At 45.4% G+C, this 22,313-nt stretch overlaps 1 protein-coding gene across 1 annotated transcript in view; it reads left to right on the top strand.

Moving 5' to 3' along the window:
- The window catches only part of EMILIN2 (elastin microfibril interfacer 2), a 57,088-nt gene that overhangs the window by 15,152 nt on the left and 19,623 nt on the right, over positions 1-22,313 (top strand). Inside the window, exons 3-4 of the mRNA XM_021707418.1 lie at positions 13,094-13,269; positions 19,154-21,076. Coding sequence (XP_021563093.1) covers positions 13,094-13,269; positions 19,154-21,076 — 2,099 coding nt within the window. The remainder of the gene's footprint in view (positions 1-13,093; positions 13,270-19,153; positions 21,077-22,313) is intronic.

Below are 22,313 nucleotides of genomic sequence, written 5' to 3'. Positions count from 1 at the left end.
TATTAAACAAATATTTTTGTGTAAGGCCTACGACTAGCCCAGAACTAGGTTCTACGGGGATATAGCACGGAGCCTCTCTTGCTTTCTAGAAGTTCACATGCAGTAGGCAAAATGAGACATAAACAGAAATAATTACAACATAGAGGGTAGGAATGAAAATTGCAATCAGAGAAATACAAAGTGCTGGGCTGTTCAGACGTGGAAGACAGTATTTCCAAGCAGGAGGAATCTGAGAGCTTGTTTGCAAGCTGTGATATCTTAGCGGGGCTTTGAAGGAAGGTTCTCGTTGATTATATGCAGATATGAGAGAAGGCCAGGGTCAACATGAGCAAGGACATGGAGGTGAAAATGAAGGGATGTCCACGGGGAACAGTAAATCAGAGTGTCGGCAGGGTTGGCTCCCCAAGGGCTGGAGGGAAGGGTCTGTCCCAGGCCTCTCTCCTCGCCCTGTAGATGCCCGCCTTCTCTGTGTCTCTCTTCATATCTTCCCTCTGTGTCTCTGTGCCCAAATCTTCCCTTTTCACAAGGACACCGGTCATCGGATTAGGGCTCACCCTAATGACCTCGTTTTAACTTGATGACCTCTATAAAGACTCCATCTTCTAATAAGTTCACATTCTGAGTTCCTGAGAGTTAGGGCTCCAACATATCTTATTAGGGGAAGACACAATCCAACCCATAGCACCAAGGAGGGAATCTGGACTTTATTGTTCAGGCAAAGGGAGTCATCCGAACTGTGGTTCCAAATGCTAACCTGGCCACGTGTGCAACATGGATTTGGGTGGAGGAAACAGTGTGGGGTGAGGGGGACAGAAGGGGCCGTCTCGGAAGGAGACGCAGATGCAGACACAGGAGTCTGGCCACAGCCCATGCCGGACCTGACACAAGCGTGGGGGAAGCCGGGCTGCCAGTGGAGAGGGTGAGCACTGGACCTGGGTTCTGAGGACGTGGGGAGATGTGTCAATGAGCAGAGATCTGTGTGGTCCTTCGTTAAGGGTGTCGCTAGAGAGGACCACACATTGCAAAGGAAGGCAGATTAATTCGTCTAGCAGTTATGATGGGGTTGCTTTTATCCGAGAGACCATCAGGGCCTTATTTAGCACCTGACAGTCAAATTATAATCCTCTGTGGGCAATTGAGTCCATTAATAATAGAAGGAACCCAAATGGAATCTTATTGCAAATTCTTGCCTTATAATAAATAAATACACATATATAAGTTTCAATTATATAGAACTTTATTATTTCAAAGTGCTTCCACAGTTCTTATCTGATTTTATTCTTCTAATATCTGGGAGACAGAAGGAGACAAATATTATAAATCCCAGTTTATATTTGACGTCACTGAGAAATAGAGAAATGTTTGGGGCTTGTCTGATAGAGCTGATATTTGGCTAAGTTGGGACTAGTATGGTGACTGTTGTTAGGGATAATAGAGTTATATTGTCCATAAGGCTTCCATATAAGTGTGATTGTTCCATCCTGGATACTGGTGGCCAAAGGAAGGCTGTGGTGTGGCGCCTGGGTACCACCAGGGAGGTTCTCAAAAGATGCTAACTGGCCAGGCTCAGTGGTTCAGCCTGTAATCCCAGCACTTTGGGAGGCCGAGGCGAGTGGATTGCCTCAGCCCACGGGTTCAAGACCCACCTGGGCAACTTGGCGAGACCTCATCTCTACAGTAAATCAAAAAATCAGCCAGGCGTGGTAGCGCGCGCCTCTAGTTCCAGCTACTCGGAAGGCTGAGGCGGAAAGATCGCCAGAGCCCAGCAGGTCGAGGCTGCGGTGGCCGGGAGCGGCCACTGCACTCCAGTCTGGGCGACAGAGTGAGACTCCAACTCAAAAAAAAAAAAAAGAAAGATGCTTGCTGAGTGCATGGATGAAAGTGGGAGCATATATTGTTAACTAGTCTTTTCCTTTGTTGTGAAAAATCATATAAGCTGAGTTTGGCTTTCTTTTTAAAACATTTTTAAATTTTTTTGTTTTTTGAGTAGGAGTCTCACTCTGTCACCCAGGCTGGAGTGCAGTGGCATGCTCACAGCCACTGTAGCCTCGGCCCACGGGGCTCAGGCAGTCCTTCTGCCTCAGCCTTCCTTGTAGCTGGAATTACAGGCACACACCACCGTGCCCGGCTAATTTTTTGATTTATTGTAGAGACAAGGTCTTGCCAAGTTGCCTAGGCTGGTCTCAAACCCCTGGGCTCAGGCAGTCCTCTCACTTCTGCCTCCCAAAGTGCTGGGATTGTAGGCGTGAGCCACCATGCCCAGCTTGAGTTTGGCTTTCAATTTTCAGTCATGGAGACCATAAATTTGAACAACTGTCCATGGCTTGTATTTTTAATACGGAGATTGTGACATATGTATATAGTCTTTGAAAATAGCTTTTACTACTTAATGGCAATGAAGTGACTTGCTGATAAGATGATGGGTTGTGATCTGGTGGATTCCAGTTAAATCAACCAAAGTAGTGATATAAATTATAATTTGGATCACTTAGCCGGCAATCTTGGTGTGACTTTCAAAAGTTTTTTGCCAAGATGTGTGAGTCTCTCTGTGATGCATTATACAGTTTTCCTTTTGTGAGGACTTATGGATGCATAGCTATAAGGATGGTTTGGTGTTATTGGGAGGACACAATGACCAAAAATAAAACTGTCCTTTGAGAAATGTGAATATTAATTTTCTGAAGGCCAGGCACTTGGCTCATGCCTGTATGGTAGTACTTTGGGATCCCCTGGCAGGAGGGATTGCTTAAGATGTTCAAGACCAGCCTGGGCAACAAAGTGAGACCCAGTCTCTACAAGTAATAGAAAAAAATCTGCTGGGCATGGTGGCTCACACCTGTAGTCCCAGCTACTCAGGAGACTGAGGCAGGAGGTTCCCTTGAGCCGGGGAGTTCGAGGCTGTGGTAAGCAGTGATCGTGCCACTGTACTCCAGCCTAGGCAACAGAGTGAAACCTTGTCTCAAAAAAAAAAGAAAAAAAGAAGAAAAAAGATTAATTCATATAGCTTCTTTGAGAATATCATGCTTTCTTGTGCATTTCATTTGCAAAAATTGATTAAAGCAAATATTAGTGAAGTCTTTGGGTCACTGGCTAGCCTATGCCCAAGTCTATTAGGACAAGAAACTTTACTTAACCCCCCAGACCTAATTGTCTTTTTTAAATAAAACAACAAAATAATGCAAACTATATGATTTTTCTTAAAAACTAAGCTTATTTTGAAGAAATAGAAAGTCAGTTGCCTGTTATTTAAAACTTGTTAACAGATGTCATTCGGGCCCCTTTTCGTCTCAAAAGTCTTTATGTTTGTGTCACTCCCTCTCAAAGTGCAAGAGCTGTGGAAGTCCAGAATTTTCCTGTAGACTGGGACAATTCCTAAGGCTTACTATTCCGTGGCCTTCTGGGTCCTGTGGTGGCTCTGGGAACCACACCGGGTTGGCCTGCGTGGAGAACAGCAAACCCTCAAGTTCTCTAACAAAAATCTAGTCTCCAAAGCCCACACGAGCAATGAGAAATCCACTGAAGATTGTACAACACAGATGACTTAAAGAATGCAGGTGTCACCAACCTTCAAAGTCTATTGGCCGTCCTGATTCATCCTGGAAAAAAGCTCTTCCCTTCCCCCACAGCCTCCTCCATCATCCTTCCCGTGTGAAAGCAAATAAAGTTCTTATCTTACTAAGCAGCCCCCTCCCCTCCTTGGTGACCCTCCACACTTGGGAGTGAGTTGGACTATGGCAGCTTTCTTCTGGAATACCACGCCCCTTTTGAACAGAGTGAAAGTGAATGAAAATGTCCCCATCTCACTGTGTGAAGTGTGAGTTTAAACAACGCTTAGTGATACTGTGTCAGCCTGGACTCGGTAAGCAATTTGAAACTAGGTTATAATGTTTTGCCTTTTTCTCCCCATGTGGTCATAAATTAGAAAAGAAATACAAGTGTTCCTGTGTTTTCATTGCCCAGATTATTATTATTATTTTTTAACTGAGAATGAATTGACCCAAAGGAAGAAAATATTTTTCTATCTGCATAGAAACTCCTATTGTCTCTGGATTTTGTGTTTCTGAGTAACTGGCACCAGGTAACAGTGGTGCCTGTTTAAGAACTTGTCAGCATCCATGGTCTTCACCCAAAGGTCTGAAATTGATTCCAGATGGGATGTCACGGCCACTTCTCATGGGGTGCCGTATCGAAAAGCAATATAGTGGATGGGCAGCCGCTGAAGAGTGGCTGGGAGATGTGAAAAAAGAGAAAGTACACAGTGATAGAGATCCTTGAAGAGGGAGGGACCGGTGTTGTAAACCAAAGAAAGACCAAGTCAAAGGAAACACAAGGAAAAGGATTTCAGAATGAGATCCTTTGTAGAACTTAAGCAATTAAAGAAAGAAAGGAAGCCGGGTGCAGTGGTTCAGGCCTGCAATCCCAGCGTTTGGGGAGGCAGAGGCAGGAGGATCACTTGATCTCTGGAGTTTGAGACCTGCCTGGGCAATATAGTGAGTCTTTGTCTCTACAAAAAATAAATAAATAAAATGAACTGGGTGCGGTGATACATGCCTGTCGTTCTAGCTACTCTGGAGGCTGAGGTGGGAGGATTACTTGAGTCCAGGAGTTGGAGGCTGCGTTGAGCTGTGACCGTGCCACTGCACTTTAGCCTGGGTGGCAGAGTGAGACCCTGACTTTAAAAAAAAAGGAAACATTTTGAAAAATAAATAAATAAATAACAATTAAAAAAAGGAAACAATCAAAGTTCTTCATGACTCTGAATAGAAAAGTCTGAATCACAAAACCACAGAGGGAGAGTCGTGTTCATCACACTAACAGCCCAGGCCCGCAGATGTTCTCCAGCCGAACGTGGGAACGCTCAGGGTGAGCTCATCAGAGAGTGATGGGGGAGACCCGTGTTTTGTGAATCCGAGTCCAGGAATGAGGAAACATGCTGCAAGATTGAGAAATGGAAGAAGATAGAATTTATTTGGGGGAAACTGCTTATAGCAGCAATGGCCCTCCCCCAAAAAATTCTTTAGGAGGGGATGGGCCTCCCCTCCAAGTCTTAGATTCCTCAGCCCTCCCAGTTAACTCAGGCCCGTGGGACGCCCACACTAATGCCCCTCCTCCCCCCATTAGGGCAGGGTCTTGGGTTTTATGATGTGTCTCCCAAAGTGAGGACATCTCAGCTAAGAATGCAGGCTCCTTGGAACATATGCGTGAGCTATATTTCATGGGGCTGGGCTCAGCCCACACTTGGAGATGATGTCATTTGTAGCCAAGTGAGTTTGCCCAGAAGGAAGGTACTGCTCTTCTAGAAAATCTAAGAACAACTTTGCTATCTACTGCAGCTGAGTTGCTGTGGTTTTCTTTAGGACTCTGGAATTGCTCTTTCTTCTGGGGAAGTGGGGAGGGGGTGATCAATTGTGGGAAAAAGGCCTCGTACTGCTGTTCAATCAGGGCAAAATACTGAGAAATGAAAAGAATTTCAGGTTTTGAAATCCAACTTGCCACTCTATGTGCATAAGGAAATTAATTCAAGAGGAAATGAAAAAATAAGCAGCTTCCAATTGTGGTTTCTCCTGCAAATATATCCTTTGTACTGAGAAAGTCTCCTCTATTTTTATATTGAATACATTGTTTTGGTCTAGGATCTTTTTTTTTTTTAATGCACAAAGCTATTTTGTAATCTGATTTTAATCATGGCTCACTAATCTTTTAGATTCATAAGATGTATTTTGTATTCCAGAAATGTATTTTCTCAAGCATTCGGGCTTTTAAAATTTAAATGAATTTTCCTAAAAAATTAAGTGAAATATTTTCTTGGCTTTCGTGTTATTAATTTCTCCATGTAATGAACTGATTAAAAATGTGTAATGCGGCAGAAAAAGATGACAATTCTGATTGTTGTGTTGATGGGCTTTAAGGAGCAATATGGTCCTGTGGTTTCTTCATTTTATCTCAAGAGACTTTTTCAGGCTGGAAATATTAACACGGGAGGAAACCTCAGGGGTCAGAGTGCCCTCCTAAGATTGCAGAGATCGTCTTTGTAGGTGCACATGGTTTCAAATCGCCAAGTTTCAATTGTCAGTAGGACAACGTGGATTCCAATGGGAAGTGTTTCTTCCACTGGGATAGAACTGCTTTACCTTCCTCATAGTTCTGAAATCACCTCTGATTTCAAACTTCATAGCCAGATTATATTTACTTCTGGCAAAGTTTCAATCAATATCAAAAGCTCATTTTTTTTTTTTTTTTGAGTTGGAGTCTCACTCTGTCACCCAGACTGGAGTGCGGTGGCTGCTCCCGGCCACTGCAGCCTCGACCTGCTGGGCTCCGGCGATCCTTCCGCCTCAGCCTTCCAAGTAGCTGGAACTACAGGCACGAAAAGCTCATTTTTTATTTAATGATAGTGAGGGGAAAAAAACCCCCACACACAACACCCTAAAAAAGCAAGCAAACAAATTATCACAAATTATCAAATTATCACAAGTGGTTCTTAGAAAATCAGGAACTGCCATGTCAATTTATTATTATTTTTTCTTCTTCTTATTTACTTATTCTGTAGAGATAAGGTCTTGCTATATTGCTCAGGCTGGTCTCAAACTCCTGGCCTCAAGCGATCCTCCCCCCCTTAGCCTCCCAAAGTGCTAGGATTATGGGAGTGAGCCACCATGCCTGGCCCAATGCCACGCCAGTTTCTAAATTAGGGCACTGAGACCAACTTTGTAAAAGTGGATTACTGTGTAAAAAGGAAGGAAATTCTGACAAATGCTGCAACATGAGGACATTGTGTTAAGTGAAATAAGCTAGTCACAAAAGGACATATACTTGTCAAACTCATAAAGTACAGTAGTGGTTGCCAGAGGCTGGGGAATTTGTGTTTAATGTGTACAAAGTTTCAATTTGGGATGATGAAAAAGTTCTGGAAATGGAGAGTAGTGATGGTTTCACAACAATGTGAATGTGCTTAGTGTCATAGAACTATATGCCTACAAATGGTTGAGGTGCTGAATTTTATGTTATGTGTATCTTGCCACAATTTTTTTTTAATTTAAAAACTGCTGCTCTATGAAAACTTCAAGTAGTAGCTGGATACTGGGTAACCAAGTCCGCCCCATATGAGAATTCTGAATCTTCTTGAAATGGCTTCTCGCCTTCCTATTCTAATTTTCCTTCTCCTGGGCAGGCAGCTATTTGTCTAGGCATAGCCAGGGACTTTCTATTACCCCTGGGGAAGTACCTTTTCTTTCTGGTTTCTTTCTCAAATCTCTCAGTTCCGTTCCAGTTGATACTGTGTTTCCACACACACAGAATGAAGCAAGAATATTTGGCTCCAGGCTTTTTGGGGCAGGCCAGTGATGAGGAGAGGAGTTTGCTAGAAAGTCAGTTCTTGAAAGAAACCCCTGTCAAAAGAATGTCCCCAGAGGGGCACTGGGTTTTAGATTTTGTAGTGTTTTAGCAGCGGGTGTCAAAATTAAATGGAGGTAAATGCTAAACACAGGGTGAAGAGTCTTATCTTGTGAAACAGCTGTCTAGCCAGGGATGTGGGGCTATTTCAGGGAGGTGTTTGCTTGTAGTCCTGGATGGAACAAGGGAGGAGAAAGAACGTGCGTTGATGTGGGTTTGAAATCAAGAGGTGAACAGATGTGTGCTCATTGCTGATCTCCTTGATGATCTTATGAGTCTGTAGCTCGGCCCTGTCCGGTAGAATTTTCTATGAGTTGGAGACGGTCATGCTGTCCAGTACTGTGGCCACGGCCACATGTGGCTATTCAGCACCTGAAATGTGGCTGTCATGATGAAGAAACTTAAGTGTTCAGTTTTATTAAATTGTAATTAGTTTCAATGTAAATAGTCACAAGTGACTAATGGCTGCCTTATTGGACAGCACAGCTCTGGGGGAAACTCAAGTGATTCTTGTCCAGGTCAGCATGACCTGAGGATTCTGAATCTTGGTTTGGTTCTGGGAAGACTCGAGAATTCACATCTGCTTAGGGTGAGACCTGAGGATACCTCTGGGATTTGTAATGTGGACATTTGTCTCCCTAAAACCTTGGTACAAGTAGACTCTGTATCATTAACTGCTTGACCAATTATTGATTTAATTAATGATTAATAATTGCTTATTGGGCATCTGTACTAGAACAGACACTGTTTAAAACTAAGGATGTTCCAGATGATGGAGTATCATTCAGTGAGAATAAATAATAAATAAGTCATCAAGCCATGAACAGACGTGGAAGAGACTTAGATGCATGTTAGTAAGTGAAAGAATCCAATCCGAACAGGCTGCCTACTGCGTGATTCCAACTAGATGAGATTCTGGAAAAAGCGAAACTATGGAGACGGTTTAAAAAAATCAGTGGTTGCTATGGGCTGAGCACAAGGAGGGATGGGCTGGAAGGGCACAAAGGAGTTTTAGGGCAGCGAAACTATGTGTGTGACATTATAATCGTGGGTACATGTCATACATTTGTCCAAACCCATAGAATGTACAACAGCAAGAGTGATACCTTGTGTAAACTGTGGACTTTGGGTGATGATGATGAGGACGATGTGTCAGTGTGGGTTCGTCTGTCAAAACAAACAGACCACTCTAGGGTAGGTCAATCACTGGGAAGCTCTGCGTGCGTGGGGTCACGTGGTGTACTGGACATCTCTGCATCTTCCATTCAATTTTTCTGTGTAACTAAAACGGCTCTAAAAAGTAATGTAGTAGTGAACAAAACCAACAGGTATTCTACCCCGAAGGGGAGTAGGGGCTGGCTGGGAAGACAAACAAATACAAGCGTGCCCTGGAGCATGTTATAAAAGGGTCTCAACTCCATGCCGGAGAAGGAGTCTCTGTGGGGTGATGCCAAGGGGAGGTATTATCATTTTATCACATTCTGATTTTTGTTTGTTGGTTTTTGGGGCGAGGTCTTACTCTGTTGCCCAGGCTGGAGTGCAATGGCATGATCATGGCTCACCACAGCCTTGACCTTCTGGGCTCAGGCAGTCCTTCCACCTCAGCCTCCTGAGTAGCTGGGAGTACAGGTGTGTGCTACCACGCCCAGCTAATTTTTTTTTTTTAGAGATGAGATGAGGCCTCGCTATGTTCAGGTTGGTCTTGTACTCCTGGGCTCAAGCACTCCTCCCGCCTTGGTCTCTCAAAGTGCTGGCATGAACCATCACGCCTGGCCTCCCACATTGTTTTGACAGAGACTCATATGATCCCTGAACTCTGATGCAACTTTTCTTGACATCTTCCTTCTCAGAATCCCCTGGGCCAGTCAGTGCCTTGACACAGTGGCCGAACTCACAAAAATGGTGAACCTCCTGTCTCACCTCCAAAAAGGGTTTCTGGGGGAAGAGTGGATGAGCGCTCACAGGGTTGAGGTGGCAGGGTGGTAGGCTGAGGGCCATATCTCCAAGGCCTCCCATGGGTGCCAGAGGCAACCATGCACTCTCTCCAGAGGAACAGAATGCTGTCACTGTCCCTAGCTGAGACTGGGAGAGACACCAAGTCTGCAGCCCAAGTCAGACCTTCCAGCGCTGCCCAACACGTCTTGACTCTGTCCTTTTGGCTGTCAGTCCCTGGGCCTGACCACCCCATGCTGGGGGCAGCTAGTTAACTGATTCCCTAAGGATCTGGTGAGCATCTCCCCTGACCCAGGGTTGCCCTAGAGACTCGTCCCAGGCCTAGCCGGAGGGTGGCAGGATGGGAATGGTGCCTGGGTCTAGGGCTGCTAATCTCTGTGCTTGACAACTACTTGTGAAACTTTTGAAAGGAACAGGCACCATTCCTCCATTAAATGGCAGTTTCAGGGGCAAAAGCTTTAGCATTTTACAAAACTTGCTGGCTGGGATATTTTCCTGCTGTGGGTGATGAAGGGGTTGGCCTAGAAATGTTCCTTGGTTCCTCCTCCTCTGGGGAAACTTCTGGCTGGCTACGGGCTTAGTGGGAACGATCCCGGGAGGGTTTGGGGGCTGGACAACCCCTCCCTCCCTCCCCTGAAGTCCCCCATTGAGTCCGAGGGCTGCCTAGCAGGGCCTTGGTTCCATGTGTGTCAGCGTCGGGCACAGAGACATCCCGCCGTGAGCGTTCCCATGACTGGAGGTGACCGCCTGATTGTTTCCAGCTGTCGCCGCCTGCCAGGAAGGCCTCCCTCCCAGCTTGACATGAAGACTTGTCAGGAATGTTGTCAACCTGATAGCAGGCCCATGAGGGTGGGAGTAGGGGTGTGTGGGGTGGGAAGGGCAGGAGCTTCAGGGAACCTTCCTGAGCTAGGGGCCGGCTCCCCCAAGAAAAGACTGAAGCCTGTGGGCAGGGCAAGGCCTTCCTTACACTTTGCTGCAGCAAGGAGGGATTCAGCCCCCGGGTGGGCTGAGCTGAGGGGTCATTCTCTTCCGTGGCATCTGGGCCATGTGGTTTGGTCTCCTCCTCCTGGCTCAGCCTCCTCCAAAAGGGTTTCGTAGGGGCTGTCATCTACTGGCAAATGAACAAAATCCAAGAGCAAACACATTTCACATTCAGTCTTAAATGCTCAGAGGAACCAAGTTTTTCTGAGATTACACATTTTTCCAGCATTATGCTCTAGTAGAGTAGGCAAAACAAGAAACTGGAGTTGTGCTTTTCCCTTTTTTTTTTTTACATTTTTGAGGCCCACACAGAGGATACTTTCAATAGGTGGGTGGTTGGGGACACAGGCTGGTGTGCACCTGGATGAATGGGACACTCAGGCGTGAGGCTGCAGAAGAGGGGTCAGCTACACTCTCACCCAGTCTTTGGGGCCTCTGGAATGTCTCTGGGTGGGGCTGCTTCTTCAGATTTAAGGCCATTGCCAGGGAGAATCTCGACTGGGGGGAGGAGGGGCATGGTGGTATAGGGAAGACACTTGGGTTTAAATTCCAGCCCTGCCACTTCCTGACTGTTTGAACTTGGACAAGTCACTTAACCTCTGTGAACCTCTGTTTTCTCACTTGTGAAAAGGGGAAAATATAAATAATGAGGCCTTGACAGAGGTGGGTAGGAGTGAGAGAATGAAGAGCCTGGAAGGGAGAGGTCTTTTCCCCCTCCTTATCGCCTCACCCTGTGAACACCCTTTGCTGTCCCTTTTCCTTCTCAGACTTTCTCTTCAGTTTTCCTTGGGAAAGTTTCCCTCTGGAGTGTCCCAACATCTACACACCCAAGCCTCACCCCAGACTCGTTAAATCAGAACCACTAGAGACCTTGGTATCAGTGTTTTTTTTTTTTACAGTTCCCTGAGGGATTCTGATGGCCCAGGCTGAGAACCACGGCTCCAAAGACCAAGGGACACAGGGACAGTGGGAGGTGTAGGAGACACTGATCGTTCTGCACTGTCATCAGGGCCCTCTTGGAATTCTGTCGGGATGCCTGCCTGTCCCAGGGGAGTTGATCCTCACATAGAGGGTTTAATTGTCATGGATTTGACCCTCAGGGGAGGTGTCACAAGTCCATGACATTTTGTGATCCATGAGTTCTTGGAAGGGAGCTCTGAAGTCCACCTGCATTGAGGCTGGTGCCGGAATGGAGTGGGATGGAGCCTCTTGGCTGCCTGAGTCCCTGGGGCCAGCTGTTCATGGCACATAGCAGCCTTGAGGAAGGGACACAGAACTGGTTTCTTTCTGGAAGTTGGCCCCAAAGAAAGGCCAGCTGCTAGTGCTGGTGTGAGAAATGGAGAAAAAGTGAAGAGCTTCCAGAGAACAATGCTCCCAAGCCAGGAAATAGAAGTTGAGTGAATTAAGGAGGGCCTGTCCCACATAGCAGTGGCTTTTGTCTATGCTGTGAGCAGGGACAGGTGAGTTGTTGAACTCCTGGCTCCATCCCTCATGAGCGCCCAAGCTGCTGGGTTGCCACCATCTGTTGTAGTCCCAGCCCTGGGCCTGGGGGACTTTAAGCTCATCACAAAGGTCTCTGTCCTATCCCAGGGCATCAGGAACATGCATTGTAAACAGGGCTTTTTTTCCATCATGACTTTCCTCAGCCTCGACCTCCTGGGCTCAGGCGATCCTTCTGCCTCAGCCTCCTGAGTAGCTGGGACTACAGGCATGAGTCACCATGCCCAGCTAATTTTATTATTATTATTATTATTATTTTATGGAGACAAGGTCTTACTGTGCTGTCTAGGCTGGACTTGAGCTCCTGGGCTCAAGCCATCCTCCTGCCTGGGCCTCCCAAAGTGCTGGGATTAATTACAGATGTGAGTCACCGCTCCTGGCCTAACAAGGACTTTTTAAGTGCTTCCAATTTGGCTTTCCGATTTCTGTCATGGGCACGATGGACCAGGGCACCTCTGTTAAAAAAAAAATCTGAACACGAATAGTGTGAGCTGCTGTTTCCACAGGCTTGTGGCCTGCTACCTCTGACTGAGAGCATCAGAGAAAGGAGGCACAGCAGTAATTACACAGATGTGATGGGAGATGAGGGCGCAGGCAATATTTCTTAAAAACATAAGACAAGACCGAGGCGAGAGGACTGCCTGAGCCCGGGGGTTCGAGACCGGTCTGGGCAACTTGGTGAGACCTCATCTCTACAATAAATCACAAAACCTAGCCGGGCGTGGTGGCATGCGTCTGTAGTTCCAGCTACTCGGAAGACTGAGGTGGAAGGGTCACCTGAGACCAGCAGGTCAAGGCCGCGGTGGCCATAAGTGTGGCACTGCACTCCAGCCTGGGCAACAAAAGTGAGACTCCAACTCAAAAAGAAAAAACCCCACATAAGACAACCTTGAGTCACACCTGAAAAAGACCTCACAGAGCTGTGAATTGTAGAACAGAAGTTTGTTGGTGAAACAAAAGCTCAATCTGGGGCTGAAAAGTGTCCACATCAAATGAAAACGGTGGGCCTAGATTTTCTAAGCTGTTTTCCCTTGCTTGGGGGGAGCCCTGGGGACAGGTGCAGGATGGGGGATGCCCTGTCTTCCTGAGGCTGATCTGATATTGGCTGGACCCTCAGAGCCAGAGGTGGACTGAGGAGACCAGCGACCCCTCCAGGTCAGCCTGGAGAGGCAGGCAGAGCCCCGCGAGCCCTGGGTCCACTTTATCCAATCCCGGGAGGTGCTGGGAACAGCAGCCAATAAAGAGGTGCTGGCCCCTCTTTCCTCAGGTATCGAGTGAGCTTCAGACCCAGATACGTCACTAGGTACAAGACAGTGACTCAGTTGGAATGGAGGTGCTGCCCTGGCTTCAGAGGGGGAGACTGCCAAGAAGGTCCCAGAGATGCCATGAAGACTCCCCGCCCCACGCCCGCTCGGCCTCGAAACAGCTTGAAGAAAGCCACAGGTACCCTCTTATCTGTGCTACACTGTGGTGCCACCCTTTATCATTTCAGTGCTCCTTCAAATGCAGGATTTACGCCTCGCAGTGCCGGGTGTTCCAAGATCTTTGAATAACACACGTAGCTCTGTAGATGTGTGGCAGACAAGTTATGTGCAGGAACAGAGCAATTGGAAGATAAACTTTCTTGCAAGTAAATTGCTTTTGTCAGGACCAGCTTGTTGTGAAAACCAGTGCCTTAAGATCAGGATAGGAAAAGCTAATGGGGACAGACTTGTGTCACCTGGAGGCACAGATATAAAGAGACTCAAATGTAATCGTGCTGTTTTTATTTAGCGCCCATAAATCTGAATTTAAAGGAGTTAAAATGGTTTTTTTTTTAAAAATAGATACATGGAGTCATTTTCTTTTTCTTTCTTTTTTTATTATAAAGATGTGGGGTGTAATTCAAGGTTAGGTATACAGACGTTGATTATGCAGGGTACCCTTGTTGATGAAGTGTGCCCCTCCCTCCCCTAGCAGTTTCCCTCAACTGCCAGTCCCACCCCCAATCCCCTGACAGTTTCCCGCTACTGCCAATCCCTTTCTTATAGTCTTATAATTGTTCAAGGTCTGCTTATGAGTGAGAACATAAGGTACTCTGTTCTTTATTTCTGTGATAGATCACTGAGTATGATCGACTTTAAATTCATCCAAGTTGCTGCAGAGTCCATATGTTTGTCCTTCTTTATGGCTGCATAATACATGGAATCATTTTCATTCTGTTTAGGATGAGATATTTGCAAAGCCAACCCCCAAGTTGAAATTTCACCTGTGCATAATCAACGTTTGTATACCTAAACCTGAATTGTACCCCAAATCTTTATTTAAAAAAAAAAAGTTTCACCTGGAGTTCACCACCTTTGCTTTTAAGTGTAAGACAATGACTTATGGATGGAAACTTTTTAGCAGTTTATTCCACATCACTGCATCTTTTTTAGTTGAGTCACAATAGGCTGGGCACAGTGGCTCAAGCCTGTAATTGCGGCACTTAGGGAGGCTGAGGCAAGAGGATTGCTTGAGATCAGGAATTTGAGACTAGCCTGGGCAACATAGTGAGACCTTGCCTCTACAAGAAATCAAAAAATTAGCCAGGTGTGGTGGTGTAGTCCCAGCTACTCAGAAAGCTGAGTCAGAAGGTTTTCCTGAGCCCAGGAGGACGAGGCTGCAGTGAGCTGTGATCGTGACACTGCACTCCAGCCTGGGTGACAGAATGAGGCCCTGACTAAAAAAAAAAAAAAAAAAAAAATGAAAAGAAAAAAAAGTTGAGTCACGATAAATACAGCCTAGGTTTTCTTTCTTTCTTTCTTTCTTTTTTTTGAATCAGAGTCTCACTCTGTTGCCCAGGCTGGAGTGCAGTGGCACTCTCACGGCCACCCCAGCATTGACCTGCTGGGCTCAGGTGATTCTTCCACCTCAACCTTCGAAGTAGCCAGAACTACAGGTGCATGCTACCACATTTGGCTAATTTTTTTTTTTTAAATATATATTGTAGAGACGAGGTCTGGGCTCAGACAATCCTCTCGCTTCGGACTCCATAAGTGCTGGAATTACAGGCTTGACCCAACTCACCCAGCCCAGCCCAGATTTTCTTATGAAATTCGATGCTTAAGTCATCTTTTTTTTTTTTCTTTTGAATTGGAGTCTCACTCTGTTGCCCAGACTAGAGGGCAGTGGCCGCTCCCGGCCACCGCAGCCTCAAACTGCTGGGCTCCGGCGATCCTTCCGCCTCAGCCTTCCAAGTAGCTGGGACTACAGGCGCGCACTACTACGCCCGGCTAATTTTTTGATTTATTGTAGAGACGCAGTCTCGCCAAGTTGCCCAGCCGGGTCTCGAACCTGCGGGCTCAGGCAATTCACTCACCTCGACCTCCCAAAGCGCGGGATTACAGGCTGAGCCACCGAGCCCGGTCATTTAAGTCATCTTTAAATGATTATGTTTTCCCCTGAGATGTTTTCAATTTTGAAACTGGTAGTGCATCCTGATGTTGTCAGTAAAATAGACTTAAAAATAATTTTTAATAATAAAAGTAATGCATATCCATTAAAGAACGTTTATAAAACAAAGGACAAATATTTAAGGATACATAATTTCACCCCTAAATGTGAACTGCTATTAATATTTTATTATAAAACATTATTCGCTTTCCTATATTCATTTTGTTAAAGGAAAACTCATCATCCCACAAATATTATGGGGTTCTATATCTAGCAGGCTCTATACTGGATACTTGAGATAAGTGAGAAACAAGATAGACACAGTCCCTGGCAATCATTACAATAAATCACGATAGGTACTGTGATGAGGGAAACATGAAGTGGGGCTGGTGGATCATAATAGTTTTTTGTTGTTTTGTTCTAGTTTCCATTTGATTAAAGTTTAAACGTATGCGCAGTTTAAAAGTTGAATAACTTTATAAGAACTAATAGGAAAACAACGACCCCCATCACTTTCCTTTTTCTTTTCTTTTTTTTTTCTGAGTTGGTGTCTCACTATGTCACCCAGGCTGGAGTGTAGTGGAACGCTCCCAGCCATCACAGCCTCGACCTGCTGGGCTCAGGTGATCCTTCTGCCTCAGCCTTCTAAGTAGCTGGAACCACAGGTGTGCATCACCACACCCGCATAATTTTTTTGATTTTATTGTACAGACAAGGTCTTGCTATGTTGCTAAGGCTGGTCTTGAACCCCTGAGCTCAGGCAGTCCTGTCACCTCTGCCTCCCAAAGTGCTGGGATTACAGGCGTGAGCCACCGCGCCCGGCTTACTTTCCCTTTTCAGAGGTGCTTTAAGCTCATCCAGGGAGTCCATTGGCTTCCGATTGTGAAAGGTGAGGATTTAGCTTCCTTTCATCCACTCCCCAACATGATGCTCCTGTATCCCCATCCTTTCCATGCAGTTAGAACCTATTTTTGTTTATTCAATAGTCAATGTTTACACTGTAGTAACTATATAGCTATGCTTACAGCTGAACCATTAGTGTACCATGAGTAGGTTTTCTTTCCTACACTGCTTTTTGATTCCTTATAGTTAATTATTATCTTACATTTTTCCTTTGCTTAGTTTTCTATGTTGTTATCCCTATTTTTTTTTTTTTTTTTTTTTTTGAGTTGGAGTCTCACTCTGTCGCCTAGGCTGGAGGCCAGTAGCATACTCACGGCCACCCCAGCGTCGACCTGTTGGGCTCCGGCTATCCTTCCACCTCAGCCTTCCAGGGAACCAGAACTATAGGCACGTGCTACCACACGGCTAATTTTTGATTTATTGTAGAGACGAGGTCTTGCCAAGTTGCCCGGGCTGGTCTCGAACCCACGGGCTCAGGCAAATCCACTTGCCTCAGCCTCCTAAAGTGCTAGGATTACAGGCTGAGCCACCAAGCCCAGCCTGTAATCCCTATATTAACCCAAACTCTTCTCTGGTTCTCTAAATGTCCTCTCCTTATATTCTGACACAGCAGTTTGACCTTCTTGAAGAAATCTCCCCTGAGCCTTCTCCCTTGCCCCATGTGGACTGAGTGTCCTCTTCCTGTTACCCTGGGATCTTAACTTGCCTCTCTCCTATTAGATACTACATTTCTTCATTCCTTGGATCCCTTGTGCATTCGTTCTTGGTTTATTTTCATTGTTTGGTCGAGCATGTCTTCTAGTAGCTTCATGAGATGATTGTGTGAGAGGAAAACTTCTTGGTACCTTATGGTCTGAAAATATTTTTACTCTAGCTTCAGAATTCTAAGTTGGAAGTCATTTTCCTTCAGAATTTTGAAAACGTTGCTCAATTTTCCTCTGGCTTCCAGTATTGTCATTAAAAAGTCCAAAACTATTTAACTTTCAATTTGTGTGTGTGTGTGTGACTTGAATGGGTTTTTTGGTCTCCCTCATTTTATTTTTTGTCATTTTAGTGGGATTTTAGGAGGAAATGAAAGGAAATGCTTATTATCCTCAATCCACTATCTTTATAAAGAGCAAAATGTTTTTATAATATACTTTTAACTTAACAATCTATAATGAACAATGTTGCATGTCATTAAATACAGTATCACTTAATGACTTCTGAGAATGTGATTGGTTGAACACAATCCTCTACTTTTGGTCCTTAGGTTGTTTGTAATTTTTTACTACTACAGATAATATTTGAATAAGCATCTGTTCTTGTTAAATTTTTGTACTCAGCCTTGATTATTAACTAGAATAAATTTCCCGAAGTGTAACTGTAGGGCCAAAAGGATTCTGAATATTTTGATAAATATTGCCAAATTATCCTTTGAAAAGGCTGCAGTTTCCACAGTGACCAGTGGTATAGGAGCAGTGAATTTCCTTACATCCTAGGTCTTCCTCCATTCTCTGTCTTTTGTCTTAATTTCCTTTGTCCAGTATAGTTTTTCACTTGCATATGACTTGATAATTCACCTTCTTTTAGTGTCCTGAGAGAATAAATTTTTCAGTATGGAAAACAAGGTGTTCTTTATAGTTCTCTGCAGGAACAAAAGATGTGGGAGTTTGGACATCTGAATTTCAGTCTTGGTTTCACCACTAACTTGATTTTAATAAATAATAGCTGCTGTTATGATCTTGTGCAAAAGTTTAAAAGAGGGGGAAAACAATGACAATTAAATTTCAAAGATCTACAACATTCTAAATTTACTTCCAGTGTTTTCAGTTAATATGTTAGTGCATCTTATTTAATTGTACTCTATGTTAGGTTTGACTTTTTCCACTTTACATGGTATGTCTCACTGTAGTGGCCAAGCTTGTCAGTGTTAACTCCTTCCACTATTCCTGGTATCCTACTGGTTTCAGCACATGGCTTGTTTCTTATTCTCCTATTGCTGCAGGTTTTGACAGTCTCCTTTTTGTTTATCTATCTCTACATCTAACAATTTATTTTCATTTTATGACTCATCACTATCATTGTTGTAATTTTCTTTTCTTTCATTTGGACTGTTTCCTTGAGAGTATTTTCTTAAAATAGGATTACCTAAAATTCAATGTTTGCAATTTTTTTTTTAATGAGATGAATGAAGGCTTGCTATGTTGCCCAGGCTGGCTTCATACTTCTGGGCTCAAGTGATCCTCCTGCCTCAGCCTCCCAAGGAGCTGGAACTACAGGCTTATGCCACCTCATCTGGCCAACTTTCAATATTTGTATTCTTTGGCTTAGTGAACCTTACTGTATATGGCCAGATGGCTCTATTGTTAGGAGACACTAGTAAAATAGGTGCTTTTTAGCTCTCTGTTGCTTGTTGTTTCCCCAACTTCATACCAGGACTAAACGCTGTTTTGTAGCATAGAGATGCTAATACAAGACAAAACATTCAGGCATTGCTTTGAGGACAGCTAAGATGATGTGGGATATGATATCACCATCCAACAGCTCATGGGTGGATCTTGCTACAGTGACTTCTTGTGTTTTTACCGCATGCAGTCAACTCTTGGGGTGTGGCCACAATTCACTAGTGTGAGAATGAAGTGTTCATATGATAAAGTAGATCACGGACATTTCCCTTCAGGGTGAAAGGCACCATTGGTTATCTGTTAGATGCCATGTACATAGTCTTTTAACAACTCTAGGAGGGACTATACCTCCTCTTTATAGCTGAGGGAATTACTGTTCACAGAAGTCAGTCAACTTGCTCAAGGACAAACAGTAAACAGCAGAGCCAAAATGCAAGTGCAGGTCCTTTGGACTCCAAAGCCCCCCCTCCTCTCCACGGTGCCACAGCAATTCCCTGTGGTTAGGTAGGAGACCTGTACGTGGAGCTTTTGGTGTCTTCTGTAAGTACCCTGTTTGTTGTCTTTGCAGAAACTAGCTCAAGGTAGAAAATGTTCATTCATGTCCAACTTTTTCCTTATAACAGATAATAACGAACCAAGCCAAGTCTCAGAGCCCAAGAAGACTTTGTCCCCAATGGACACGGCACATCCCAACCGGGTGGTGGACCCAAAACAGGGGCCCCAAGAACTTCAGGAAAAGAAAATTCAGGTGCTCGAGGAGAAGGTTCTCCGACTCACAAGGACGGTTCTGGACCTCCAGTCCTCCCTCGCTGGAGTGAATGAAAACCTCAGACATGCCATTCAGGACGATGCCAGTAAAACGCGGGCCTCGGGGTTTGGTAACCAGCATCCGCCTGACGGCACCGTTAGGGGAGACACAGAAGCGGTCCGGCGTCCTGCCATTCCCAGCACTAAGGAATCTGGCATGAAGGACATCAAGTCAGAATTGGCCGAAGTCAAAGATACTCTGAAGACCAAGAGCGACAAGCTGGAAGAACTGGATGGGAAGGTGAAGGGTTATGAAGGGCAGCTCAGACAGCTCCAGGAGGCTGCCCAGGGCCCTACGGTGACCATGACCACCAACGAACTCTACCAAGCCTACGTGGATAGTAAGATCGACGCCCTGAGAGAGGAACTCATGGAGGGAATGGACAGGAAGCTGGCTGATCTGAAGAACTCGTGTGAGTACAAGCTGATTGGCCTCCAGCAGCAGTGTGACGACTATGGCAGCAGCTACCTGGGGGTGATAGAGCTGATAGGGGAGAAGGAAACAAGCCTGAGAAAAGAAATAAATGACCTTCGGGCCCGGCTGCAGGGGCCTTCAGGCCAACCAAATTGCTGTGATGGCGACAAGAACGGTGACCTTGGTCAACAGATCAAGACGTTAGACCAGAAAATTGAGAGAGTTGCCGAAGCCACCAGAATGCTGAATGGACGCCTGGACAATGAATTTGACCACCTCACAGCTCCAGAACCAGATGTGGACTTTGATGCGAGATGGAACGAACTGGATGCAAGGATCAACGTGACAGAGAAGAACGCCGAAGAACATTGCTTCTACATTGAGGAAGTCCTTCGGGGAGCCATCAACGGAGAGGTGGATGACTTGAAGCAACTTGTTGATCAGAAAATACAGTCTCTGGAAGACCGTCTGGGGAGCGTTCTCCTCCACACGGCCAATGACACTGATTCAGAATTCACTGCCCCAGGGTCAGCCTTGCCGGGGTTGTCAGGGTCAGGGGACGAACAGGTCATGATAGAATTAAACCACCTGAAGGACAAGGTTCAAGTTGTTGAGGACATTTGCCTGCAGACCCTCCAGAGAGAGCCCCATGAGATCGAAGGTACTTTGCCAAATGGGAAAGACCACGCAATGCGTGACAGCTTGCGCCTTTTGAAGTCTCTGAATGACACGATGCACAGGAAGTTTCAAGAAACTGAACGTAGTATCCAGAAACTTCGACAGGATTTCAGTTTTCTTTATTCTCAACTAAACCACACAGAAAACGATGTGACTCATCTTCAGAATGAAATGAGAGATTGTAGAGCAGGTAAAAATGCTGGAATGGGTGGGTTCACTAAGGTGGGTGAGCAAGAGAGGACAGCGGAGACCCTCCCATCCCCCCAGGACCCCATGGCTCATTGCTGTGGTCAGCTGGAGGAGCGGTGGCAGAGGCTCCGGGACCAGATCCTCTCTGAGCTGGACACCTGCAGGGAAAGTACACATGGCGTCCAGAGGGAGGTCTCCGTGGTCGAGGGCAGGGTGTCTCACATGGAGAAAACGTGCAGCAAGCTGGACTCCGTCTCGGGGAGTCTTCAGAGGATCAAGGAGGGACTCAACAAGCACGTCAGCAGCCTGTGGAACTGTGTCAGGCAGATGAATGGGACGCTCAGGTCGCACTCCAGAGACATTTCTGGCCTGAAGAATTCAGTCCAGCAGTTTTATAGCCATGTTTTCCAGATTTCCACTGATTTGCAAGACCTGGTCAAATTTCAACCCTCAGCAAGTAAGTAAACCTTACAATTCCATTTCTTCTCTTTGTTTGCAGCACTTGATAGTTACCAGGCTAGATTTTGAACAGTTTGTGGAATTAACTAAATTCCATTAGTGCTACCCAAAGTGCGGTTCATCGATTGGTGGCAGTTCACAAATCCTTTGGTGGTATGATAAATGCCAACATTGAGAGTATGTTGTTTTTGAGTCGAGCCTCACTCTGTTGCCCAGGCTGGAGTGCAGTGGCTTGATCACAGCTCACTGCAACTTTGCCCTCCTGGGCTTGGGTGATCCTTCTGCCTCAACCTCCTGAGTAACTGGGACTACAAACATGTACCACCATGCCCCGCTAATTTATTTTATGTTTTTGTAGAGACGATGTCTTGCTATGTTGCCCATGCTGCTCTCAAACTCCTGGGCTCAAGCAGTCTTCCCGCCTCAGCCTCCCAATGTACTGAGATTACGAGAATGAGCCACCGTGCCTGGCCTCGGAGTATGTATTTAGGAACTTTGAAAATAACTGGATATCACTACAGCATTCAAGCACATGATCTGAGTATTTTACAAAAGGCTCAATCCACAACAAACTGAAAAGGAAAGTGGTTCTTCACCACAGAGAGATGGTGGAATACTGATTATGTTGGTGAGCTTAGAGTTGGGGTCACATTTTTGGCTTAACAATTTGGCAGTGGATACTCTCTCCTACCTAGGGAGTCTCCTGTATGCTAATCCACACAATGCTATAAACACTGTTTTCTGTTTATTTGTGTCATTATAATCTGTGTCATTACCATCCTTGGGCCACCTCCCATTCCCTAAAATTCAGGGCCTGGATGATGGTGGTTAGGATTCTCATATTAGTTTTCAGACACAAACAAGACCGGGGACAAAAGCAGCTTTAGAGACAGTCACTGTCTAAAACCCCACAGTGCCTAGATCCAGGAAGCTCATCGTAGTGCTGGAGAGCAATGCTTGCTATGTCTTAGACACTCAACAGATGTTTGTTGAATGAACAAATGAATGGTCCCTTAATTGTTTTGAGTAATATACCCAATGAAGTTAACTTTTTTTTGGTAACTGGGGAGAGGAGACAGACTTCTTATTCCTGAAGTGCAGAGTGTCTCTTGTCCCTGGATTCTTACTTGTAGAGAGCCTTGGTGACAAACCAGCCTTCTCTGATTGGAGGCAGGAGGTGAAAGGAACAAGGAGGGAGCTCACATTTATTGAGGACCTTCTTTTTTTTTTTTTGA

The sequence above is a fragment of the Carlito syrichta genome, unplaced genomic scaffold (genome assembly GCF_000164805.1).
Source record: "Carlito syrichta isolate Samal-C Ts95f unplaced genomic scaffold, Tarsius_syrichta-2.0.1 Scaffold317479, whole genome shotgun sequence".
NCBI lineage: Eukaryota > Metazoa > Chordata > Mammalia > Primates > Tarsiidae > Carlito > Carlito syrichta.
The sequence above is the reverse complement of the archived record's forward strand: the minus strand, read 5'-3'. Positions and strand labels throughout refer to the sequence as shown.